Source organism: Pseudopodoces humilis, chromosome 10, assembly GCF_049639895.1.
Source record: "Pseudopodoces humilis isolate 2021_Gansu_Grassland_sample_001 chromosome 10, ASM4963989v1, whole genome shotgun sequence".
In the NCBI taxonomy this organism is placed as follows: Eukaryota; Metazoa; Chordata; class Aves; order Passeriformes; family Paridae; genus Pseudopodoces; species Pseudopodoces humilis.
Window position 1 is genome coordinate 870746 of NC_142209.1, and position 27038 is coordinate 897783.

General features: G+C 43.6%; 1 protein-coding gene across 2 annotated transcripts in view; it reads left to right on the plus strand.

Annotated features, from left to right (window-relative positions):
• NOTCH2 (notch receptor 2) overlaps positions 1 to 27038 on the plus strand; it is an 84452-nt gene that overhangs the window by 26102 nt on the left and 31312 nt on the right. For both annotated transcript variants that reach the window (XM_005528650.3, XM_014257566.2), the window contains exons 5-16: positions 708 to 830; positions 13863 to 14096; positions 14868 to 15023; positions 16087 to 16275; positions 17422 to 17535; positions 18627 to 18740; positions 21942 to 22175; positions 22649 to 22759; positions 24339 to 24531; positions 25910 to 26055; positions 26548 to 26667; positions 26779 to 26931. In XM_005528650.3, coding sequence (XP_005528707.2) covers positions 708 to 830; positions 13863 to 14096; positions 14868 to 15023; positions 16087 to 16275; positions 17422 to 17535; positions 18627 to 18740; positions 21942 to 22175; positions 22649 to 22759; positions 24339 to 24531; positions 25910 to 26055; positions 26548 to 26667; positions 26779 to 26931 — 1887 coding nt within the window. The remainder of the gene's footprint in view (positions 1 to 707; positions 831 to 13862; positions 14097 to 14867; positions 15024 to 16086; positions 16276 to 17421; positions 17536 to 18626; positions 18741 to 21941; positions 22176 to 22648; positions 22760 to 24338; positions 24532 to 25909; positions 26056 to 26547; positions 26668 to 26778; positions 26932 to 27038) is intronic.

Consider the following 27038-nt stretch of genomic DNA (forward strand, 5'->3'; position numbering starts at 1 on the left):
CTAATGTCCCCACTTCTCCTTCTTTGAAAAGGAGAGGGAGCTCTAGCAGGAATATTTTGTCGAGTGTGTTCGTTAGGAGCCTGGATTTTCATTGGGGAAGGGTATCTGATTTCTTCTGCTTTTCAGACAGGGCTCAGTGTGTAAGCATCACTTGGGTGGTGGCTGATTTATTGATGGACTGATTGTCTAACACTGAAGAGAGCCAGATCAGGACTTCAGAAGCTCCTTTTCAAAGCATAAAAGACTTTTCTTTGACGTATCCAAGGCAGGCTGTGCTGAGGTATCCATGAAGTGAACGCCAGCGCTTTTTTTTGCCATGGGAAAAACTTGTCCTGGCTGATGCTTGGTGGGCAGTGACAAGTTTAATCTCATGGTAAGCAAAATGTCTTGGTCTTCACTTTGTTTGCTTTGAATGACAGTGCTCCTTAGTCACTTAAAGAGGAACTCCTCATGTCTTTTGGGTTGTGAAAACAGAATTTGCCATCCACCCATGGTGGAAGTGTTTTAGCTGTGTCACCTGACCCGCATGCTATTAGCAAAGGCATTCAACAAAGCCGTGCTAGGTGGGGATTCATCAGGATTAGGTGAACGGGGACAATATTTAAGGAAAAAAAAAGAAAAAGGAGGGGAAGCTGTGTGAAGGGTGAATTCTCTTCAGAAGGGGTTGGCAGCCCGTTTCAGCCTGCTGTTGTTTGTGCTTTGTCCAGGTTTCGAGGGAAGCGTCTGTGGACACAACGTGGACGACTGCCCGAACCACAAGTGCCTGAACGGGGGCGTTTGTGTGGATGGGGTGAACACCTACAACTGCCGCTGCCCACCCCAGTGGACAGGTATGTCCTGGGACAGCTGACCCCGTGGCTGCACTCAGGGGCACATCCCAGAGCAGCCCTTAGAGGAAAAGCTGTCGGCATCGAAACCACCGCCACGATTTCCCCGCGAGTCGCGCTTCTCGCGTGGATGTGCTTTGTAAATGTTTTCCAAAAGCAGCAAAAGGTGGCTTTGCTGTTACAGCTAGGGGTATTTCTAAAATGGGCTAATGATCATGCTGATTATAGCAATGCTGCTGAGAAACAGGGCAAATCTGAAAGGTGGGGGGAAAAGGAGGGAAGACAAGTGGATGTATGGTTTTTGCTGCTGTTGTTTTGCTGCCTGGCTTATTTTTATCTGGGGTTCTCTGACTAGCAAAGCTACTTTTGCTTCATAAATGAGTCTGTAGGGGAAAAAAAAGCATGAATTTCAAGAAAGTGTTATGCACAATATAAGGAAGCAGCTTACAGGAAACTCAGTGTCATATTTAGTTGCAAAATGTCTCCGTACCTCAAAAATAAACAAACACCTCCGGTTATGGGGTGAGTTTTTTTGAGTCATACTAGTCTTTCTTAGCTGGCACACTTTTTCAGCTGAGTATGGTTTTGCCCTTATTTGAAAATCATAGGAGAAAAAGAGACCTAAACCAAATTTTTAAAATGCTTTTTTTCCTCAGAGCACATTCATTCTAGTTGTAAACAGTTTGTCATTAACTGCAAAGGAGGCTGCCAGTTAAGAACTCTAATTAACTTAAAAGAATTATGTATTCTTAAATGAAGTTAAAACCACATTAGAGTGAAGTGCACCACAGCTTGCAAAGCTCTTTGAAACTATGTGTAAATAGGAGAAAATGAGTCCTCCCCTCAGTGAGCAAGTGTCCTTGCTTCTCTACTACTTCTCCACGTCCTGAAAGCCTGCACAAAGTGAAACCTGTAAAGGAAAACATGAGAGCTTGGCTGGGGAGACAACAAACCCTTAGTGACCCCTATAGTCCTGCTCCATGCCACAGAAATTATAACCCTTGTCATGATTTCTGGCGTCTGCCAGTAGCAAATTAATCTGTCTTACTCCCAAGCACAGAGGATATAATGACTGTGAGCATACAATCTCCAAGGGATTATTGTGGCATCATAAATTGAGCTTGGCTTACAGGGTTTAGGTGGACGTCAGATGAGGATGACAGCTGCAACTCACCTGGAGGAGAGTTGCACACACACTCTCTGGCACAGGCAATAGGCTGTGATTCTGGTTGGTTTTGTGGTAGATTGTCTCCCCAGCTGCAGTGCAGTTGTGGTGGTTCCCTCTCTGAACCTCTTCTGGGCTCTGAGTAGCGCTGGGAAAAGCGAGGCAGTGCTGTGGCCTTTCTTGTGCCATCTTTCTCCTGTGTGGATGGTGTTCCCAGAAAACCTCATGGGTGTGAAGGATCCCTTCCAGGGAACCCCTGGAAAGCTCCCCAGGCTTTAGGTTCCCATGGCTCTCTAACACAGTTTAATGCAGTGGTTTTAGGTGATGGCTTCTCAAGGCCCTTGTCTTTCTAGGCTTAGGTCAGCATGGAAATAAAAATAATCTCACAATTTAGGAAGCAGCAGCTTGGCTGTTTGAACAATGAGGGTTAGAACCTTTATGGAACTCAGCTGTCCAAGTGTCTATGACTCCTCTCTGTCATCTCAGTAACATTTTTGTGAAAGAAGCTTTTCTTTTTCTGAATGGACTTCAATCCCTTTCCTTCATCTTCAATTAGAGACCAAGGAGGTGAGGAAAACAAATACATATCCTGCTTGGAGACATGAGGAGACACTGAGGCAGGGCACAAAACAGGGAGGATGGATAGAGGACTTCTGCAATAGTGAAGAGAGAAGAGAGAAAAATTATGTTTTTTTCAAGGTTCAAGTGCAGTTGGTGCTGGCAGGAGTAAACAATAAAATATCAGTTATTCAGCAATAAGAAAATGTGTATGTGCAGGTCTATCCTTTACACAAAGGGGTTTTCTAACTTTTTAAATCATCTCTAAGGCAAGTGAAGAGGGGAGAGCTGAGCAGGCAACTCTTTTAGAGTCTGTCCTGATAAATGTTATAGCTCAACTGTGAGAATGAAGACTTCAGGAAAACAAAAGCTTCCAATGAGTTCATGAGGTTAGAGGACATTGTGTACTGCTTAAAAAAAGAAAAAGAAAAAGAAAAAAAAAAAAGTCCAAATACCCATATCTGTAAGGAAACATCAGCCAAAAATGAAAGGATGTTAAAATTTCTAAAAATACCTGACAGTGTAGATGTGCTGTCTTTGTAACAGTCTCTGCTTTCAAACTCTTGTCAGCTATTCCTGGGGAAGATTGAATTTGTTTTGTTTTAGTTTTTATTTAATCTTTGTGCTGTGGGTGATGCTCTCTCATGTTTGTTAATATAGTTTGTGCTTCATGGCACAGTGAAGCCAGTCCCATTCCTTGCTAGAAAAAGCCAAGAAGCTGTACTGCATCTGATCAAGACAAGTTTTGTGTGAAGTATTATTGAAGCAACCTTTACTGAAACAGAATCTGTCCTAGTTCCTTTTGGTAGCCATCTGCCTCTTGTAGTTCCCTGACAGGTGGTAGGCTGGGCTACATAACTATGCATTTTTTTAATAAAAAAAATCTCTTTTTTCCTGCTTGCTCCTACCTTTTGTGATGCTGTTTGCCTTCAGTCTTATTTCCTACTCCTCAAACAGAGCTCACTGCTCCTTTTCTGTTGAAGTGCCTGCCTGCCTTCTCCTTCTCATCTTGCTGTTTTTTTCAGAAAGATAAAAATCTTGCTTTTCAAAAACAATGATGTGAAATTCCTGCTGTCACCAGTGTTTTTGTCACCTTCAAAGTTCTCGTATTTCACATGGTTACAGTGATTATCAATCTCATAAATTCGTAGCTGGCAAGGCAGGCTCGGGTGTGTTTGGCTGAAGCTGCCTCAGATCTTTTCCTGTTGCTGTTAACTGCTTTTTGGTTTGTTTAAAGATGACTTTATCTTGTCTCAGGATAACATTTTAATTGTTAGCACCAGTGTTTGTTGGCTCCTTTTGAAGCACAGTGGTGCAGGTGTGCAGCTCCACCTCTCCTTGGAAACAGTCCTGGGTGCTTTAAGTCTATTCCTCTGTGCATGACAGGCACGGAGAATTTGGTGTAAATGTGGTTTGAGTCAAAGTTAGCCAAAAACCCTGGCTAATGTCAGGAAAAAGTGCCATGTGAAGACTGTTTTGTGCTGCTGTTCCTCAGCCTCATGGTGGCCTGAGGGGGAAAGTCATTACCTTCTCTCCTTGCTCACAGACACTCTTCCCTCTCCCTTGAGCTGGCTCTAGGATTTGTTGGAGTGTGCCACTTTAACTCACTGATCTAGTAAAAAATCCTGTCCAGCTGCCTTTTTTTTCTTTCCCCTTTCTTACTTTTTTTTTTTTTATTATTTTTTGGGATTATGAATTAAAATTCACAGAGCAGTCTCACAGTGAGTGGATGCAGAGAGAAGTGCTGGCAGTCCAGGGCTGAAAATCATATGGAAGATTATGGTCTCCTTCCAGACACATGGGGGGAAAACCAGCTGAGAATTTAGAGGCTACTCAGTCATTCTAGCTACAATTCATCTAAAGAAGCAAAGCTTGGTTTAAAAGGCACCTGTTGATTCTGTTGGTCTAACCTGTGCAGCTTTGGGTCAAGAACGAGACCCTAAAGAATGAGAATTTGGGTGCCTGAGTGATTACCAATATTAAATATTAAATGCTGTCAATTCTTATGTTTTTCTTGCATGTCTGAGGAAGACTCCTGCTCCCCTGGGAACTCTGCAGTGTTTCAGGGGCTCACCGTGGACCTCTCTTTGGCCCAAATCACTTTTCAGGAGCAGTGCACAGCAGAGATAAAGATTTGTGCCCTCTGTGGAATAAACTTGGCACATTTTGCTGCATCAGGAGCCGTGGGATGAGGCTGTGGGTTTGGGGGACGCTGTGCCCACTCTCAGGTGGGATTTGGAAGCCCTACATGATGATATTTCAGCTGCAGGCATGGCCTGCTCGCTCCCTTTCATTGTTTCTACCCCTGTGGCTGGGAAGGCGAGACTCCCATGGCAGTTGTATTTATTTAGGCTTTGTTTTCCCCTGAAAAGAGGGCTCCAGTGAACTGTATATTTTAAAATCTAGGCGACCTTTGTCTCTAAGGGGAAGCACAGTGTGCTAACAGCTGACTCCACCAAAGAACCCCAGCGCTGGGAGCTAGCTTAAGCAGTAAATGTTTGTCTTGAGCAGAAAAGCTCTTCAGGCAGCAGGGCTGTGCTTTTTAATTAAAATAGCTGTTAGCTTGGTCATATGCTCTTAAACACTAGCACAAGGGTTACTTTTTCTGCAGGGCTTTAGGCAGGAATTTTCAAAGTGGGGCGTTAAGGGTTCGATTCCTATTTAATTAGAGCAATATTTGCTCCTTCCCGTGGTTTTCTTTGAAAATCCCAGTCTTAAACTCTGGGCAGACATGACTTTTCTTTGCTAAGAAGGGGGATGAACATCAAAAGGCTAATATGTAACATTTTAGTGTAAGATAATGCGCTCTCATGCTTTGTTTCCTAAAACTTTCTTTGCCAAGTGCCACTTTCCTCAGCTTCTGTGTCACCAAAGTACACAGTGACAAGTCATGTTAGTTTAGTGCTCAAAAGAATGCTGCCTTCTTGGGGCACTTAGAGGGTCGAAATGTAGAGGAACAAACTCTGACACGGAGGATCAATATTGAACATGCCAGTCTCCTAAATCACTGAATGAATCCTTGCTGTTTTATGGAGAAGGTTGATGATGATGTGACAGAGAGCACTGTCAGGGCTGTTCTCTTTTCCCTCCTGGTGATCCTAGATGACATCCCAAGAGCTTTGTGTGAGCCCAGGGAGGCTGGCTCACCCTGCCATGAGAAGTGCAGTCATCTTCCCCAGCAGTGATCAGCTTTCTGGTGCTTTTCCAGGCTTTATTAAAAAGCAGAGTGGCCTCTTTGGTGCTGGCTGGGATGTGTCCATGCCAAGCTTGCTGAGTTGGCTGGTGTCACTGCAGGAGCATCTCCAGGAGACAGCTCTGGAAGGGCCAGCAGGGATTATCATGCGTTTTCTTCCGTCATGTTTGAGCTGGCAGATCCAAAGGGAGCAGGGAGCACGTGGCAGCCTCCAGAGCTGGCAGCTCCAAGTTTGAGTGTACAAATGGTTTTGAAGTGCTGGACACAAACAGACTTTATCCTGTATGTTGTTTGTTTCTCCTGTGGCCCTTGATCTCGGTGTCGTGCGGAGAGAGGATGGATTTCAGAGGCATTAAAAGTTACACCCTTACTCCTTTATCCGCTGTGGATTCTGGAAACACCTACCACAACCTCCTGTTTGCTCTGTGCTGCTTTTCACTTCCCAACAGCAAGCCTGGGGTGGGAGGCAGCAGCAATAAAACACCTGAGGTGTTAACAGCTGAGCTGATCCGATGACAGAACGGCAGCATCCAGCTCAGACCACGCTGCCGCCTCTTCCCTGACGCCCTTGGTGACTTTCCAGCAGTCCCATGTGCCAAATGATCTCTTATGGAGATGTCCTTGGGTTTCCAGCACATCTTTTGTGTGTTTGGCACTAAAACAAGGTAGGGCAGAGCCCTGTGGTGAGGCTGGCTTGGTGGATATCTGCTGTGAGACCAGACTAAGAGGTAACAGTTGTTCCATCTCCAGCTGACTTGTTTCTGGCAGTTTCTGTCCTTTCCCTTGTACTTAAAATGAGGTGATTTGTCTTTGGGTAATTACTGAAGATGGGTTGCTGAGATAGCTTGAGAAGATGAAGCTTTCATTGTAAGTTTTGGCTCCAGCTGTTAAATTTTTTTTTTTTTTTTGCCTTGCAGATCTTTTCACTTGTTTGGTATTTCCCTGATTCACTGGATTTTCCAGAGGAGGAAAAGAGAAGGACAGGGCAGAGAGTAGCTTGGTGATGTGTATTTCCTGTGGGTTATTTCTCTGTCCTGCTGCTGTCCCCAGTCATTTCACCTGCCACCACCACCATATTAGACCAGTCTGTCATTAGCGCATCAGTTTTAATGAATTTTTAATGAATCCTGTTCCAAGCATTTGTATTACTGCCTCTGAAGAGCTCAGTCAGGACTGCCCTCTCTACCCAGTAGTCTGTGGGGAGTGATTTAGGGCAGTATTTAATGGATCAGGCCGTGCATAAGTCTCTTAAAGCCCAGAGTTTTGTATTTGGGGGTTGTAAAATCCCTTGTAAAAGCCCATTAGTTCCACTGCATGCTTCCCAGTGTAGTTATGAAATTAAACTCTTTTCTCTACCATATTAGCCTAAAATAAACACAGATGCTTGCTCTGCTCATTACAATTGTAGATTCATCTTTAAGTGTTCAAATTCTATATTAAGCTATTAAATTTTATGATTTCTTTGATGCTATTTGATGTCCATTTGAGATCTAATAAGAGCAAAACCAAAACCCCAGCTACCTGAAGTTTGGGAATGGCTGCCACTGCTTTGCTGCTCTGGAAGAAAGATGCTGTGAGATCCTGGGGAAGGAGCACATTTTTGTTCTTTAAAAAACTCCTGCAAGGGGAAAAATAGTTGGTTTCAGTCCTTTTAGTGTAAAACTTAAGCAGGGAAAAGACCATTACTAAAGACACATGCAGCTCTGACAGTGTAGTCCATGGAATCCTGTGTGCCCCTGAAGCCACCCTTGGAGCTGAGAGTATCAATCTTATTTGTTGCTTTTCCTGCAGGGAGCTGTGGAGATGGATTTGCTGAAGGCTCTAAAATTTGGATGTGATCTGGGCATCACACTTGAGATCCCTTTCGGTGTCTATTGCTCATTGGGACATTTTGGTCTGGGTAAAGGTGTTACCTCTTTCAGAGAAGTTTGCAGTTCTCTGCTTTGAGATACCCAGTGTCAAAAAAGCAAATATGTAAGAAATCAAATATTTTCTTTTGTAGACTTTGCTGTATCTTCCCTGCAATAACTGATGTATTATACACTTTATTAGCTCTCCTTCTCCCTTTGTGGGTTATAAATCTCCTAGGAAGTTCTTCTCTCCACTGGTCTGTCAGACTGTGAACTCTCCCTCTTTTTTGTGTTCAGAGGTGGTGTCTTCGGTCCTGCAAAATGTATTCCTGACTGAGGCCGTGCCATCACCATTGCACAATGTGTGTTTGCATTAGTTATTGTTCCTTGCAGTCAAATGTCTGCTCAGCAGTGTTTATTTTGTTGATTAAAGCTGTGATTGAGCAGAGGTTCCCGCTGAGCTCTTCTAGGGAAGCTGGTGTTTCCTCAAGGAGTGCCTAACCCAAACCTTCCGCAGCCAGTCTTGTTTGCCTTCGTATTTTGCTTGGCGTTGGTGCCCAGCAGCCTCACTTGGTTGAATCTGTCTGAAATCCCTGGCTTCCTCTTGGAAAGTAGAAATGGAATTTTGTTAAAGCCACCTGTGCCTGCTGTTTCATCACCTTCTAGGTCATTAATTAGAGACTGCTGTGCCTGTATGCGTTAATTGTTGCTGAACTGTTTCAAGGAGCGTGGATAGTTCTGCGGGTCAAAGATTGAACTGAATGCTTTTACAAACACACAGTTGAAAAACATGAGAGCTAAAGTATTTTTCATAGCTACCATTTTCCTGGAAATCTTAATGGTTCCATGCAATTTTCCCTTTTCTGTTTGCTGAGAAGGCTCACACAGGAGCATGAGGGAACTGAGCTTGGAGCTGATGGATGCACTTTGGGTTACACTGTCAATGCAGGCATTTTTCTTGTGCTACAAGACAGAACTGGACAGAGGAATGTCCTTCCCCAGCCAGCTGTGGCCTGCCAGCTGGCATCCTGAATATACACACGTGTGGAGGAGAAACTGCATGGTCCTTTGGAGTGTGGCACTGATTACCTTCTGCCACGATTAGATTTGGTCATTTATACAAATACTGTTCCTTATCTCTTAGCCCCTTCTTGAGTCTTGATAAGATGCTGTTCACCTTCTCCCTTAGTAGTCCTTTGGAAGCTGGTTTAAAAATGCAAACATTTCTAACAAGCTGTGCTTGTCTGAGCTATGCCACTGTATTCAAAACTCACACAGCAATCTTTGGAATGCTCTGTGAATTAAACTACTCTAGATCTGGTTTATAGTTCCCAGATAGCCCTTTCAGGAGAGCTAGTGACCTCTTCCCCCTGTGTGCTGTGTCTGAGATAAGTGACAAACTTCTTGAGCTGCTTGAAACTGATGCTCCCCTTCCAGTGAACCTCCTAAGATCTGAGGACCAGTCTGTGAATCTCACCAAGCTGCCTTTCCAGTATCACTAAACTTGTAAGATTTTCTGCCTTCCAGTTCAGTCTGAGCCCAGTACTGGGGTGGTTGTGATTTTGAGAGAAATGGGATATTGCTGTCCCCTCCCAGCTCAGTTTTCAAGGAACTGATTTATTTTTTTTTCAAGGCTCAGGAAAGTATTTGCACCCTTTGCCCTACAAAATATTTTTAGTGATTGAACTGTATTAGATCTGCTGTCAGGAGCTTTAGCCTCTGATACTCCAGCTGTGCATCAGCAGACTTTCCTGCTGCTAAGAGGCCAAGAAAATGTTCTTCTTTATGGAAAGTCTGTTCTGCCAGAGATGAAGTCCTCTGATTGAACTGTCTGAAGGTTCTGCATTCAGCTGCATTTCAGAATTGAATTCTGCATTCAATTCTGCTACCAAATCCTGTAAATTTGGTGGGATTTTGGAGATGTCTGGTGCTGCTTTCCAGGGTGACTGTTTCACTGACTGGTTCAAGCTAATGCTCCTCACTTTCGGTGTAGGATTGTTCTAATTTTGTGTGCTGCTTTACCTGCTATAAACCAGGCTTTACTTTATTTCTGACCTAAAGAAGGAGAAGGGCTGGCTGTTTCTCATCAATGAGATGTGGCACAACCACTTGAGGGTGGCCTTGAACCCCGTGTCTGCCAAAAGAGAAGCTCCTGGGGCTCCTTGCAGTTCCTGAGGCTCTGAAAACGGGAGCAATCAAAGCAGCAGACACATCTGACCTACTCCTTACGGCTTTTCTGAGGGGAAATATGCAGGAAGTAACTTAGTTTCATAGTGGGCAAAAAGTGCCAAGAGTTGAAGGCTGTTCCCTTTTTCTACTTCTAGTTTTCAATTTTGAAACAGCACATGGACTTGCAGTTTACTTTGTACAAGGTCACTCAGAACCTGAGTCGGCATTTTACTGATTTCCCAGGCTCTGCAAATATCAAGGTCAGGCTAGGTTTCCCTTACCTTCTTGGAGCTAAGTGTGTTTCCTTTCTTGTTGTCTTTTGTTTCTACATTTCCATCAAAATATTGTGCTGTTAGTGTATTCACACAGCCTGTGTTTACTATGTGTCTTTAAGAAATGTAATTGAAACTAGCAAGAGCTCCAGGAAAGAAATACCTACACGAATTTGCAGCTAGATGAGTTGATATTGAGTAGTTGTAACATTCAGAAGTTACTTGGGTTATGGATATGTGTATTACACCGTGCAGTCTTTGCACAATCCATCATGGACTTTGCCCTTGGAAGTTGAATTTCTGTTCTGTGAATGAAAGACTTAATTCTTCCTAAAACTCTGACCAAGCAGAAAACATTCTTGCTAACTACATAGCTACAAAGAAATATATTTATTTTGTTACAGTTAAGTCAAAGCAGCATCCCCTAAATAAATTGTTTCAGAGAACTCCTCTCACTTAATTTTAAATCTAACTAACCTGGCAGAGAGAAGTCTTCAATTAAGAGCAAGTTCTTTTCATTAAAATACTCAATAGTAGAATGCAACAGTTAATTGTTCATTTATGCCTCTTAATATATTGAATTGAATTTCCTTTGTTTTTAAAACAAACTGCGTTAAGCTGGAGCTCTGATTCATTTTCATGATTAAACACAAATACAATTGTATTGCAAAAGGGGCACTAGAAATTGGAGAAGCCAAGTGAGGAGCAGATTCAAGGAGCTCAAATGTGGTAAAAATAAAATTTATATAATAAATTTATGTAATTTAAAATACAGTTCAATTGCTTGAAGAAGTTTAAGCTCTGTATTTTCCTTCCCTTGTGGAGGCATTGATAGATCTTTTAAAAGTTGGTTTTACTTTAGGGCTGCAGAAAAATGGAATAGCTGAGGACATAGGGTTATTGCAAGGACATCAATGATGTCACTTGGTCCTTTCTAGAAGTGGAGGGTGAGTACTAGTAAAAAAAAAAACCTAAAAAAAGTCCTGAGTGTTGGTATTACTTGAAATGGGAAATCACAACCAAGCCCTGATAGTTTGTATGGGGGATTAGCCCATTTTTGCTTAAAAAAAAATCACAAACAACAACAACAACAAAATTCCCCCAACAGCAAAAAAAGATGCAAATTAACAACGTGTATTCCCATGCTCAATCACCTTGCCCAAAGCCCACGGAGCATTATATTTCATATATTTATGAAAAAAAAACCCAGTTATGCTGTGTTTCATGTGTTGAGTTCTGTTCACCAGTCAAAAGGCAAATGATTTTTTTTGGGAGGCACCACACTGTGGAGTGCTGTGGCTGAAAACCTCCTCCAGCTCAGGCTGGCCGAGCCAAAAGGATGTGAGAGGGAGTCCTTTGATCTGGGCTGGGACCCCTCCAAGAACAGAAGGAAAATCACTTTAATAACGAGCAAATAACATCTTGATTATTTTTTCTTGAAGGAAGGCGATTGTGTCGAGCTGCGAGGAACGCGTGACTGCTCAGAACCAGCCCCAGCTCACTGGCTCTTTTCAGGGTGGCTGCTGATAAGGCAGCACTGAAAGCTCCTGAACAAACCACTTTTAGTGTGACAAATGCATGGTTTGTTTGTTCACAATGCACAGAGGTGCTGTATAGATAACAACAGCAAAAAGGGTTTGGGTTCTCCCCCACTCTTTCACTAAGCAAGCCGGGAATTGAAGGTTAATTCTGAAAACTGCTGTAATTATCATTACTCTCAAATTTTTTTTGTGGTTTTCCAAGTGATAAAATTGTTGTTTTGAAGTAGTCAAGAATGGAACTTTTTTTTTTAATAATAATTTTGTTTCTTTGCCCCTAAGTGGAAAAAAAAATATCCAAGTCTCACAGGATCAAAGGCTGGGATTTATCTAAGTACTTTGAAAACAAAAGGAATCATGAGAATGGTAGATGGAGATGGTTAAGTTTGGACATTTTTAGATGATAAATGTTTCAGTTTGGTGTATTGGAGGAGGGTATGTCTGTGCCCTCACATCATCATTTCTGTGCCATTAATAAACAGTGTGACTTTCCAACATCTAACAAGTATTTCTAATTTGGCAAGCCTGAATAAATTGGAGCCCAGGTGCACTGTGACCTGCTCTTGAATTTCTTATTCTTGGAATACAGGGGGAATTCCATGCAAATGTAAATGTGCAGCAGATAGAGGAGCTGGAGAGGAGAAATCTTGTGGTAGAAGCACATTTACCAAAGAGCCTGGACCCAAATAACAGAGAGCTGCTGGAAGCCAGTGAGAGAGGGGATGGGAAGGTCACATCAAACAAATCAAATCTTACTCTCTGATAAAGGGCTATCTTCTGATGCTGTGTGCATCCTGGCAATGTTTTAGGAAGGGTGGCAAAAACAAGTTAGTGAGAAGTGTTAAAAAAAATAAAATAAAGGCAAGCTTCCAGTGCTTAGAGAGTTTTTAACGAGACTGCAAGGAGAGAAATAGTTCATCAAGAAGAGGATTGTGGACTGTGACCAGTACTCTGTGGTTGCACATATGTACCCATATGCCAGCCTGGGAAGAAATGAACTGGTGCTCATGAGGCTTTATCTTTTCAGGAAACTCAAAATGACTTGAAACTTCAGCTAAACAATTTTGGCTTAAAAGTAAACTGTGCCATTTAATGAGGAAGATGAATAACTGTTGAAGCAAAATGTTAGTGCAAGTGGTAGGTTCTCTGGATTTTGGTGTCAAAGCAAGATGGACTTCAGCAAAAAAAGACTTCACTCAGCGTGAATTGCAGAGCTTTCCATAGATGTGACTGTAAAGTTGAGCATCCTTTGAAAATTATTTCATACTTACTGGTCCTTTGGTTCTTTTCCTTAAATCTCCCTGAAAGTACATTTATTTTCTTGTCTCTAGTATCTCCAGTAATAAGAACATTTTTAGATTATTTATTGTGTTACTGGGGGAAAAAAAAAAAGGAAACCTCTCAACAACCAAGAAACCCCTGAGTATTTGTGGTTGTCTGTACAATACCTGAGGCAAAAAAAATCAGTATTTCAGGTGGAAGACTTTTAAGAATTCTATTCTTCCTCACTGAGTAATCATCATTGAATAATTATATAGGGAAGAATTAAGTTTTCCTGACAAGTGTTACCTGTTGATATTCCTTTGGCCAAGATTTTCTTGTCATGCCATCTTTTTTCTTACTCCCTCTGGCTGCCCTGCAGGCAGCCCTTCTTTCTTTTAGCCTCTCACCTCCTCAGAGCTGTATCTCCAATATGCCAGGGGCTGCCTGCTGTAAGGCAGATACACAGGCTCATGCTGCACCTTTTAAAAGTGATTCTTTTTAAAAGTGATTCTTTTTAAAAGTGATTCTTTTACAAGTGATTCTTTTACAAGTGATTCTTTTTAAAAGTGATTCTTTTTAAAAGTGATTCTTTTTAAAAGTGATTCTTTTTAAAAGTGATTCTTTTTAAAAGTGATTCTTTTTAAAAGTGATTCTTTTTAAAAGTGATTCTTTTTAAAAGTGATTCTTTTTAAAAGTGATTCTTTTTAAAAGTGATTCTTTTTAAAAGTGATTCTTTTTAAAAGTGATTCTTTTTAAAAGTGATTCTTTTTAAAAGTGATTCTTTTTAAAAGTGATTTTTTTAAAAGTGATTTTTTTAGAAGTGACTCTTTTAAAAGTGACTCTTTTTAAAGTCACTTGCAGCCCAGCTCCTGCTGGGGTCATTTAGGGATGCCTGGTTTGGTGACGGTGCTGTGGAGGTTGTGGCACTCGAGTGTGCTGGAATCTGGGGGCCGCCTTGTCCGTGCAAGAACCTCCTCGAGCCTGAGCATCTGAAACACCACTAAACCCATTTGTTTGTGTGCACCAGGCCAGTTTTGCACCGAGGACGTGGATGAGTGCCAGCTCCAGCCCAATGCCTGCCAGAACGGGGGCACCTGCACCAACCACAACGGGGGCTACGCCTGCGTCTGTGTCAACGGCTGGAGCGGTGACGACTGCAGCAAGAACATCGACGACTGCTTCACTGCCTCCTGCGCCAATGGCTCCACCTGCATCGACAGGGTGGCTTCCTTCTCCTGCATTTGTCCAGAGGGAAAGGCAGGTGAGGCCACAAAGTCTGGCTCTCTGATGGGAGGCGCTTCCCGGGGTTTGTGCGCTTGTTTAAAGCGTTTGTTTCACGCGCTCGGCCACCGAAAGGAAAAGCGCTGTCCGTGAGCAAAGCCCTCTAGCCTGGGACAAAGAGGTGTTTGTACCAGGCTAGAAGACAAACTTCTTGTAGTTTAGGTTGCAAGGAGAGATCTTTTCCTAGCCCCTAGCAGAATCTGTATTTACTTGAGAGGTTGCACGTGACTGTGACTTGCTCTGTGCCCCTTATAATAATCTTATGAACCCAGAAAGCAAATTCAGATATTTTTATTTGATTGTGTTAGGATCTGGGCATCCTCACTGGTACAGTAGAAAAATTTCTGGTTTTGGTTAGGTGAATCTCCTAACTACATGGAAACAAAAGCGGTCTGCATATCTGAATTAAAGTGAGCTTCATGTGCACCTTTTCAGCTGTCAGAAAAATTACCATGCTGGTTTGAGTGAAGAGTTAGTTAACTGCTCCAAGGATGAGATTTTGATAATGGTCAGCCATTTTCCTACTTCAGAAGTGCTGGAGACACCTCCAAAGTAACAGAATTTGTATTTAATGTTTTATAAGGGTGTGATGAATTCTCTACAGTAGTTCCTAGGCTCAAGCCTGTAAGATATTGCTCAAGTTTCTAGCTGTGAGAGCCTCTGTTTGAAATATCAGGACACAGAATTTGTGTAAAATGCAGTCTGACTGCTGCATATCTCTGTTTTAATAAACTCTTGGGTGCTTCTTTAGGTCTTCTGTGCCACTTGGATGACGCCTGTGTTAGCAATCCGTGCCAGAAAGGTGCTCTGTGTGACACCAACCCCGTGAATGGAAACTACATCTGCACCTGTCCCCAGGGCCATAAGGGAGCAGACTGCACCGAGGATGTGGATGAGTGTGCAATGGGTGAGTTCCCATTTGCTCTCTGCGAGTGCAAGGATGTGTCACAGCTTCTCCACACCCAAGGATTCCTTTCATGCTCTCCCCCTTCCACTTCAGCGTCTTTAGATGCGTTTTAAGCCTCGTGTGGGACCTGGGGCGAGGAGCTGAGCCGGAATAGTTGTCCATGTTTGAACTGGAATGTGAAAAGCAGCGAGATGCTTAACCATTCTTCCTCGTGCAAGAGGGCTTTAGGCCTGTGTGGGGAGTGCATGCAAACAGATGTGATAATTAAGCTGTCCCTTAGAACTGCAGGGTACAATGAAAGCGCCGCAGTTCATGTGGGAGCTGCTGCAGCTACGGCCTCGGTAGAAATATATCAGGGCTGTTTGACAGCCAGAATATGGCTGGATCTTTTGAGAGCCTTCCAAGACTGGTGACCACGTGGGCTTTTAAAGCAGTAGTTCTCTGATAGCATGCTGTTGTGTTGTTTTGGGGATTAACTGGACTCTTACAGGCTTACTCACAGTTTTGTGAGTGCTCGTTCATGCTTCTAGAGCGTGGTGCGTGAAGGTAATGCCTAACCAGCACTCATGGGAGGGTTGGAAAGAAGCACTTCTTTGAATTTTGTTCCTCAGTCTGCCTTGGACAAGAGTGCTGTTCCTTTCTGAAAACACAAAAAGGACAAGTTTGGTTGTTTTGTGGCTGTGGCGGCATCTTGTCAGCCTCAGGAATGAAGTAAATGTAAAATGTGATCTGGAAATAAGGCCTTGAAAACATCATTAGTTCTCTAACCCCTGCTGGCTGATACTTTTTTCTGCAGAACTGTCCTTAGTAACATGTAATGAAGCAGAGTTACTCCTCTGGTCCCTGATAGTGACAGCCATCCTTTTTGCCCCTGACAGACGAGTAGCTGCCACTGCTTTCTTCAGTGGCCTTTCCCCCAGAAGAACAGTCTTCCCCCAATATTACTTGCCAGAAAGGAATGCCCACTGGAAAAGACCATGATTAATAAAGAATGCTGTGTCTTTCCTGCTCTGAGGAGGGGTTTTGACACACACACACACACACATCCATACTTCTCTTGCAGCAAACAGCAATCCGTGCGAACACGCCGGGAAATGCGTCAACACGGAGGGCTCTTTCCACTGCGAGTGTTTGAAGGGCTACACAGGACCTCGCTGTGAGATGGACATCAATGAGTGCCACTCAAACCCCTGCCAGAACGATGCCACCTGCCTGGATAAGATAGGAGGGTTCACTTGTCTCTGCATGCCAGGTGAGGGGAGTTTCTGACACAGGTGGGAGAAGGCAGAGCTCAGGGAGGGCTGCCAGCTCTGCTCAGGTGGAACACAAAGCTGCAAAGGGGTGAGGCTGAAGGGTGAGAGAGAGCCTGCTGTGCTGGCACCAGCCAGGAGGAGCTGGCATTTGTGTGTGGGAGGGAGAAAGCAATTAGAGGGCTGAGAAAGAAACCAATCTCTGCATCAGCAAAGGAAGTTGGCCTTCTGAGCTGGGTATGTGTGATAATATTTGTTACTGTGCCTGGTAGAGTGCATGTGCAGAGTCTTCTGCTTGTGAAAGCAAAGCTGCTGCAACCTTTAAAAGAGTGGCTGTGTTTTGAGGAATGCATATGATGATTTTGGAGAATGGTGTTTGGGGTTTTTCTTTGTTTAAAATACCCAAAATTATGCAAGCTCCCGTTGAACTGAGGAAGTCACTGTAAGAATAACTACTTGGTTGAAATTGTGCTTGTAAAATTTGCATGGCCAGTGTAACCAATGACCAGTGTTAGTCTTCTGTTTTGCACCCTGATAGAAAGTGGTGAAAGAAGAAAAGGATGCAAGTTGCTGGTTGCACGGACTTATGAAGAACTAGAAGCATAAATATAAACACAATGACAATTTTATCATATAAAAATATATGATAAAATTGTCATGGTGTCTGCTGATACCATGACAATTACAAGGAATTTTTATTAATATAGTATTTATTAATCTTTAATATGTTTTAAAAGGTAGAATGCTAGTTCTCCAAATATTTCACCCTTCTTAATGTTTTTCTTGTGCTCTGCCTTTAGCTGAAAGCCCTTGAGCTAAAACTATCTGTTGTGTTTGTTTATATACCTTTTACAAAGTAATTAACATAACCCCTTCTCAAGTGGAAAAAACCATTAGATGTGAATTCAGCATAGACTTCTGCTATTGCTGGTTAGGTGAGCATCTTCAGCAACAGTGAAACCTACACAATCAATCCCTTTTTAACCTCTGGTGTATGTTCTTACCTCATAGTTTCTGTCCAGACTGCAAACCTGCAATAAAAACTCTGCTTAGACTTTCAGCACTGGTATAAGAGGCAGTTATGCCCTCAAGGACACCTTCTACAGCCTTCAGTCACCTCTTCTCATTTATTTTTATTTTTTTGACAGGTTTTAAAGGAGTTCACTGTGAAGAAGATATTGATGAATGTCTAAGCAATCCCTGTGTGAACAACGGAGTGTGTCTTGATAAGGTCAACCGCTTCCTCTGTGTCTGTCCTCCTGGTGAGTTCTTATTTCTGGAAGCTTTTCCTGCTTCACCCCACCAAGGGCTGCACAGATGTTGTGGGATGATGTGTTTCTTGTGAGTTTCTGTTGTGAGTTTCTGCTGTTCTTAAGGCAGCAGCTGTTTGAGTGAGGTGCCATCAATATTAAATCAGAATAGTTTCATATTGGTTGCAATAATGTTGTGCTTATAAAAGGGCAAGAATTGACAAGCACACAGTTGGACACCTCAGCTAAAAGGGCAGCTGGGAAAGTGAGCTTCTGTTGTTGAGGAAATTATAGTGAGGTTCTCAGCATATTTCAGAGGCCAGACCCTCTGCAGGCTTTTTGTCTTTCTCTGAGGATTTTAGGCAGAAGCTGGTTTTGCATCAATATTGTTGATGCTGCTTGCATGAGGAGTGAGATGAATTGGGCTCCACTAGAAAAGGAAAAGAGCTGAGCTGAGGGATCAATGTTAGCTGTAGAGTGAACATCACTTGTTTTCTTCATGGCTTACCAAAAAATTTTGAGTTCAGAATATACGTGACACGCATCCCTTCTTATTGACTAATGATCTTCAGGCTCTTGCTTTAGCTCTTTCCTCCAAGAAGAATTCCTGATGGTTTTTCATTTTTTTATTTTTCTCAAACTGCCTGAGGATCTGCATCACCTGACCTCGCCTGTCAATTCTTTGTTAACTATTTCAAGAGGTGTATTGAAAGCTCCAGTGCTGTATTGTAGCACATTCCACTCTGCTGTAGTGATGATTCTAGTCTCAGGGCTCTAGTGATGTATGCACTGTTGTTTTATTCTTAGCTACTTGCTTTGATTACCTCAAAGATTTTTATTGGTGGGCTCTCAGTTTTACAGGCAGGCATGCTGCATTATTTCTGTTTGACTTGGCCATCCCAGCTTTCAAGCTGAGGCTCCTTTGGCCTGGAAGACAGAACCTTTGGAGGGTGGGTTGTACGAGGAGCCAATCCACCCAGGGCGTGGTGTAGATTTGCTGAACTGAGGTTTGGGTGGGTTTGAGGATGTGCCAGGGGGTAATCCCTGACAGTGCAGCTGTCTGGATGAGCTCCTGGGTTTCCATCAGCTTCTGTGCCTTTCAGGATTCAGCGGTGCCGTGTGTCAGATTGACATAGACGACTGTTCCAGCACGCCGTGTCTCAACGGAGCCAAATGCATCGACCACCCCAATGGCTACGAGTGCCAGTGTGCCACAGGTCAGTCTTGTGTTCAGAGCCCCTGGATGGAGGTCACCTAAACACGTGAAAGGCTGGTCACAAAGATGTCAGTGGTTTTTCTCTCTCTCTCTCTGAAATCTGTTTGTTGCAGAGCTTTGTCCACTCCTTAGTGCAGGGAATAGTATTTAAGGAGAGAAAGCCTTTCACTTGTGGCAGTTCACAGTTCACAGTTGATGGGAGCTCTGGCCTCCCTCTTTCAGCACCATCTTTTGCTTCTCAGAAGATGATAGCTTCTTCTGTATTAGCTATGGAATCCACACATCAGCGTGAAGGCTCTAATCTGTGGTTTACCTCCCTTTCTCCCAAGCCAGATTATATCATGTGCAGTTGGAAAAACAAGAGATGGACAGAGCAGTGCTGCTGTGCATTCTGATTTCTGCTGCATCAGGCTATTTCATGTCAAAAGCTAAGACTGAAATGCAGTAACAGTTGTGGAAGAAATTCCACTCAGCATCTGCCTGCCAGAGAGTGACTGAAATGGTTTGTCAGGTATCACACAGAAATTTTGGCAGAGCTGTGGCTGGAACTCAGGTGGTTTTTTTTAATGCCTGGTGAATTACATATTCAGAAGCATCAGGTTTAATGATAGGATTTTCTTATCTTCAGACCTCCAGGGGTCATGTAGATGTGTTTTTATCTTCATTTTTACATCTGGTCAAATAAGAGGGTTCAGAGCTGTTATATTCTAGTTCTCACTAAGGAGCTACTCTTGGTTGCTTTCAGTTGATGGTGCCTGATACACTGCTCATGCTACAGGTTCAGGTGGGAAATGCCTTGGTTTTGGCTCTTCTGTTAGGGGAGAAGCTGAACAGTTCCTGGAGCTGTCCTAGTCCCAGTAATGTGCAGTGAGGTTGGTTAGATTTATGTGCAACTTTTCTCGTTTTGGATCACTCCAACAATCAAATTATTAAGGCATATTTGACTTCACTGCACAGAATGTAGCAGAGGTTAGCCTAAAAATAGCCTGGGTTTTCTCACACGTGGTCTCCAGCATTCCCAAAGTTCCTGAAGAGGCGCTGAATTTGTTGGAAGAAGGAGAATGCAGTAGTTCTGACCAGGAGAGAAATTATTGCTGTGGTCAGAATTTTCCTTTTCTTCATGGGACAAACTAAGCAGACACTTGCAAAAAGAAGGAAAAGCTCAAATCTCCTCCAAACTTGGAAACTGTTTTAGTCTTTCTCAAGCTGGTGTGTGTTCTGGTTGCTTTCATTTGCTGAGTATGCAGAGCTTATCAGGCCTGGGAGGGTTTTGGGTGGTGTAGAGGAGGACAATGTGGAGAGCTTTGCCTTGAAAAGCAAGTTCTGAATTTGGCACTAAAATTAGCTGCATGAACCACCTCAATACAGAAATTCTAGGTATCCCACCTGAGAAGGGAAGACAGTTGCTTCCATTAAAGCAAAAGGTGTATGGAGCATTTTCAGGCTGAAAGCAACCAAAGCAGCAGCTCTTAGTAAAACTCTTGGTTAAATCTTTGACTGAAAATGGAAGAGGGACTCTGTATTAGGGCTGTTCTCCATCCTGTCTGAAGGATTCTCACAGTCTATATTCAAATGTTTTTTGCCTAGCCTAGCCCTTGTCTGCAGAGAGAGAAATTATGTTTTGGGGAGGTATGTTCAGTTAAGAGATCCAGAAATATTCCTGATCTCCAAGTGGCCCAGTTGAGCCACAATAGCAGGCAAGGTAATGACTTTGGAATGAACCTGTGCTAAGTGTTATATTTAATATTGACAGCCTTCTGTAAGACTGAAATGTGGAATTCTTCATGGGGGCAGGTCAGTTACTGGACAATAATGTTTGAGTATGTCCTTGCTCTGCTAATCTCATAATATGAGTGATGTGTTCCCTGAATGGTAATCGCCGGCTGCCGACGTGATTGAAAACTGCAAAATGTTTGGCCAAATGCTGTACAGATAGCTCTATTTACTGCTTGCTTTTTGTCTTTTCTTTCCCTTCTGGCATTATTCCACTTCTCCTTCCCAGTGGTAGATCATGGCTTTTCTTTTCTTGGGTTGTTTCAGGTCTCTCCTCTTTTATTTGTCTCCTCCCTTTTTTTATTTCCCCTCCCTCTGCCACCGTTTGTCCCCTTATCGGTTTGTTTTTCCTCCTTCCCTAACATCTTTTTATATCCATCTCTCTAACTAGCTTCCCTTCCCTCTCCCCACCCACTTCCACACCCATTCATCCAAGCACACGTTCGCAGAACTTGGAAATGTTAGCCGTCACCTGGTATGTTTGACCACAGAAATAACCACAAACCTGTGTGAAAAATGGGGAGCCTCTTATCCACTTAAAATGCTCAGGTGAGAACCACTCTTCAGCTGTTGAAATTCCCTGCAGCTTGGTTTGTATCAATCTCCGGTTGGTGTCTTGAAATTTCAAGTTCTGCCTTCCTGATCTTCAGCTGCTGGAAAGCAGCACGAGCTGTTGCTCCAAAACCTCAGCTCTGAAAAGCATTTATTTGAAATTGTCCCCTCTGCTCCATCATGGAAAGCAGGGTTCTTGAGGGAGCTGTTGGCTGCTCTCAGCTTCCCAAACCCTTTAGCCCTTTTTGTGCATAGGTTCTGTCCTTCTCTGTTGCTCAGGATGTTTCCCAGCTGAAGCAGAATGAAACAGGCCAAACTGCTGCTTGTTTCATTGCTCCTAACCCAGAGGTTGCATGCAGCCTTCAGTGAGTTTGCAGTTGGTGCTTGATTGCAGTTACTGAAAAGTTTCCCAGTGAAAGAGGCAAGAAACTTTCTGATAAGCAGAGCTGCAGAAGCTTTGACATGAGCCAAGGGAGTTCCCCTTGGGAAGGTTTCAGCAGCATCTTTGCAGTAATTTCTCATTCTAACAAGGTCAGCCCCACTCTGTCCCCCTGCTACTGTGTAGAGGAAATAATGGCAGGAGTGTGCCTTCAGATAGTTCATACTCATGCAAGTAAATATTTCTGATGGACATTTACATGTTTCCTCTGGTGCATACTGTTCCAAATAAACTGAAGGTGACCATTTCCAGTGCCAGGGTTCTCTGTGCATGATGTTGTTCTGTAGTGCTGTGAACAGAGCAGAGTGTTGTGCTCCAGGGCTGGAAATGCAGTTGAGGTGCCCGGTCACCCTTTGTGCTGATTCTTGATACAATCCTTTCTGTATTCACTACCAGTTAACTCCTTACTTACTCCTCCTGCTGATGGTTTTTCCTCAGGTTTTACTGGCCTTCTGTGTGAGGAGAATATCAACAACTGTGACCCCGATCCCTGCCACCACGGGGAGTGCCAGGATGGCATCGACTCATACACGTGTGTCTGCAACCCTGGCTACATGGGTGCCATCTGCAGCGAGCAGATTGACGAGTGCCACAGCAATCCCTGCCTCCACCAAGGGCGCTGCATCGACCTGGTCAATGGCTACCAGTGCAACTGCTTGCTGGGCACCTCAGGTATGTAAAACACAGGTGGAAGGCTTGGATTCAAGCATGTAATTATTTCTTGTTGTGTGCTAGGTTTGAGACAGATGATGGTGTGAGAGTATCGTTTTCACGCTGCTTTTCCTTGCTGAACTTTGGTGTGTTTGTGTGGGTTGCCTAACCCTTGCTGCTGCTGCAACTGGTCTTGGGAGAATTTGCTTCCTCTTTACTCCAGAAAAAATGAGGCCTGCAGAAAGATTAGGCAGAGTTTTCAAAATGCGTTTAAATATTTAGTACAAGTTCAGTAGTCAGCACCCAGTGGCTGAGGTGGCATTCCTTGGTGTTGCAGTGCTTCTTCATCATCACCTGTTTAAATTGTCCCCAATGTGACTTTGAAGCAGGTGGGATTCTTAATTTGGCTATTTTGGGAAAATAGCTTTGTTGCCTTCTTTGTAAGATTTACCCTCATTACTCCTCTGACTCCTTTTTTTTTTTTTTTAATCCAGGTGTAAACTGTGAAAACAACTTTGACGACTGTGCCAGTAACCCGTGCATCCATGGGGACTGCATTGATGGCATTAATCGCTACAACTGTGCCTGCAAGCCTGGATTTACAGGTAAAGTCAGCTGGCCAAGAGCTCAGAATTGTTTTGAAGATAGTTATCCCAGAGGAGCTGTGCTTTGCATACTGACTGCAAGGGATTCAGCTGGTATCTCAGTAAACCCTTCTAATCTTTGGATCTTAGCATCTTACATTGCAGCCAGTCCCACCAAGCAGAAAAATGGCCTAATCTGTGCTGTGAAATGCCATTCTTGTTAGGTAATTAAGTCCAATTCATGGTTCTTGGTTTTATAACAAATAAACCCACGTGACTTTGGTTTATTATTTACAGCCTCTTTCCAGGGACAGAGAGATTGTGAGCAATATGAAGAGGTGTTTGATTAGACTCCACCTTGGGCTTTGACCATGAACAGTATTTCTGTTTCTGTGAAATCACAGCATTCACTTGGTGTTCTCCATGAGTTGCTTCCCTTCAGATGAATAACCTGATTTTTTCAGTACTTCTCTGTCATAGCATGGTCTATTCTGTTTTCTTTTTTAAACTACAAAATTTCTCTGGTGCAGTAAAAGTGGGGCTGAAAAAATGAGTGGTTAGACGCCTCTGGGTCCATGTTTAGAACTCTGAGTCAACATCAGGACTATTTCTGATGACTAAAGCACATCTTTACCACTGTTTATAAGGGCATTTGTGTTTTGAACCATGTAGGGTAATACAAAATAATTATTGTGAAGCAGTTGGTACTGTTTATTACAGCTTTCTCATCACGTTTGTTACTGTTCATTACTGAATGATTCTAATTAGAATAGATCTGAAAAGCATTAGAAAGAGCACTAAAAGGTTTCATGTGTCATGTGCTTTTCTCTTGGGGTCTTTCTAAACTCCTGGTGCTCCTTCCTTCCTTCCTTCCTTCCTATGGCTCTGGCACTCTCTAATCCCCAGAAGATGAGGGATGATGCTGATCACTCACGCCTATCACTCCCCTATGTTGCTGGCATTCCATATTTGTTATCCTGCTGGATCTCTTAGTGTTAAAATAATTCAGTAATATGATGAATTGGCATATTCCAGTCTTTGGGGAGCCGGCTTGCGTGGGGTCTTGTCGCTCTGTCCTTTCCTTCTGTTAAAAATGCTTTCAACTTACTGCATCATTCACTCTGTTTAGCTTTCCAGCCTCACAAGACCTTTTGGTCACTGCTTCAAGGATCTTGCAGTCGTAACCAGAGGCAGGCAAAACAGGAAACGGTGTTTTTTAGCGCCCCTTTTGCGCAATAAACCACAAGAGCTGTATTTTCTGCAGACATTTGGGCAGTATTGGTAACTCCAGGGGTGGGCACCTCAGAGCACAGGAGCAGGCTGCAGACAAGTGGAGCTCCAGAGGTTTGTTGCAAGCATGATCCAGCTGAGTGATTCTTGCTTTCCTAATCAGCATTAACGGGTGATTTTCAGTGGCGATTCTGGAATGGTTTGTAAATACTAGCCCGAGTGTCAGTGCTGTTCTCCGGGCACAGGAATCTCTCAGAAACGCTTCTCGTGGCTTGAGTTGGAGGCATGTGAGCTCCATGCTTGCTGAGCTGTGTGTTTTTGCAGAGATGCAAAGCCAAGGCTCTTTCCAGAAGCTGTTTTTGCTGCGCAGGGCCCCGCTGTAACGCGGACATCGACGAGTGCACGTCCAGCCCCTGCCACAACGGCGGCACGTGCGTCAACGAGGTGAACGGCTTCCGCTGCGTGTGCCCCGAGGGCTTCCACCATCCCCACTGCCAGGCCCAGGCAGATGGCTGCCTCAGCAACCCCTGTGTGCATGGCAACTGCACACACACTGCCACTGGGTAAGGACTCCACAAACCTGCCTGCTGTGTTCTTGCTTTCCAGAATTCTGTTTTTCTCTAATTTCCCAGGATCCCAATTTGTCTGCTGCCTATGACAGTAAGGTGTAGACCTTTGTTCACCAGCTGGTGTTTCAGTCTGGGTTTTTCTGTCCTGCCTTGTGGTGTTTGCTGGTGGTGCAGGGTGTGCTGCCACCATCTAGAGGGAGGGTTTGGTGATTCTAGTGAGTGGAGTGAACGCAATTAAAATGAAGAAATGGTTCCAAATTAAATCTTGGGGGAGCAGTAGCAATCTCTTCCATCAAAACCTAAACATCGAGCATGGGTGACTGTCATTATTGGCTGGTGCTTTTCTTCCTAACCAAACACCACAGGCTGACAACTTTTACATTAGGGACAGATATTTCACCCAGGACACTTTGTCCACTGCTGAGATTTGGTCAGCTTTACTCATACTGTTTTGTGTCTGAGAAGAGAAAGGAAGATTATCTCTGCTTATTTTGGTGGCAGTAGTTGCTTCTGAATCTTCCCATCCAGGAATCCCAAATGCTGCTTTTGGGAGCCCTAAATCAGACTTCTTTTTGGTAATGGTAAGTTTGGGGATGTTTTGTTTGTAAAAGTACTCAGCTGTACACGGAGTAGCCTCCCAAATACGTGCTGCATCCTGGGAAGTGTTGTCAGCACTCGGGCAAGGCAGTGGTTTGCTGCTGCAGGTAGCTCTGTAGGGCAGGAAGGCTGCCTTTATTGCTAATTCAGCCTCCTTGTAAGCTTGGAAAACAGATTTTTGTTCATCTTGTCTGTCATCTGTCGCTCTGCATTGAAACCCACGTACGGCTCACACTGTGCCAGGTGAAGGAAACCGTGTTTGCAGGGCAGTGTGTTGTGTGGCCTGAGTCCAGGCTGATTCAACAAGTCCTTCCTTCTACATCACGTGGGTGGGGTGTGTGCTCTGCTTCAGATTTTGAAACGTGATGGAGAAGATTGCTCCTGCTCCCAGCCAGCTGTTTTCATTTGAAACCACTATTTGGTATTAAATCAGTCTAGTTATCTTTGGGACCTATTGTTCCCCTCCACTTTTTTTTTTAAAATCTTTTTATCTTTTCTGTCTTTGTTTGAATATGTTGAGATGGTCTTATCAAAGCAGAAGCATATTGCTGGTTGACTGAACACTTTGTGCAAACTGTAGCGAGGGGAGTGTGGTTTTAAGGGCGGGTTTATTTTCAGTATTTTCAAAACTATACAGCTGGGGTAAGCAGTCTAAAGTAATTTTGAGCTCTTCTAAAGACAGTTCTGGTTTTCTTTCCAAAGCTAATCTGCAGGAGAAACTGGTAGAGGAGTTACTTCAAAATGCTCTAAAACTAGTTCTGTTTTGCCTTTCAAGGTACAAGTGTGTCTGTGACCCAGGCTGGATAGGAGATTACTGCTCAACAGAAGGGAATGAATGTAAATCAAACCCATGCCAGAATGGAGGAACTTGTGAGGATCTGCTGAATGGATACAGATGTACCTGCAGGAAAGGATTCAAAGGTGAAAACTCAGAGAAAATTTGTTATATTTTCCCTTTTTACTTTATTGCACCTTTGGAGTAATTCCTTTTCATTAAACTTTGTGGAAATAGCAATCGAGATGGGAAATGCCATGGCTGGATGAAGTTAAATTACAGTCAGTTCCTGTAGACATGATACAGTAATAGAATACTTAGCAAGGGCTTGTCTAAGCCTTAAGAAACGTCCTGTTAGAAGCATAGCTTAATTTTCTTTGTAAATGATGAAATTTACATAAATGCCCTGGAAATTGGAGGGGCATTAAACTCAAAATGACCGTGGCTGGTTCTACACTCAGCCCATGAGGAGTGCTCTGCTCTCCTTTTCCTTCAGCTGAGATTTTTCAAACTGTGCCAGTGCTGTCCACTGCAGTGTGGGATAACCATGTGAGTTACGACCTCTTTGTTCATTCTTCCAAGAAGCACCGAGCCCTTAGCAGCACATTCTTCTGCTTTTTTCCCATTCTGTGCCCCAGGTGTGAACTGCCAGGTAGTGGTTTCTCCTTGTTCCCCTAATCCTTGTGAGAACTCGGGAATCTGCCAAGAATCTCCTGACTCTGAAGGCTACACCTGCCAGTGTGCCCCTGGCTGGGAAGGTAAGGTGGATTTGGGGGGCGTGTTGCGCTCTCAGTGCTGAGCAGCGCTGGCCTCTTGTCAGGGGTTCTTGCTTTGTGAAGGCTCTCACCCTCAGACTCTCCACATTTCAGGGGAAAGATGCACAGTGGATATCGATGAGTGCCTCTCCAAGCCCTGCAAAAACCACGCTCTGTGCCACAACATCCAGGGCAGTTACCTGTGCGAGTGCCGGCCTGGCTTCACCGGCGGGGACTGCGACAGCAACATCGACGACTGCCTGTCCAGTGGGTATCAGCACGTTGCTTCCCACTTCTCCCTAAAAATAACTTTGCTGGCTGCTGATTGACAGATTTTGAACTGTCTCTTAGAATCTCTTGCCAAAAGGAAAAGA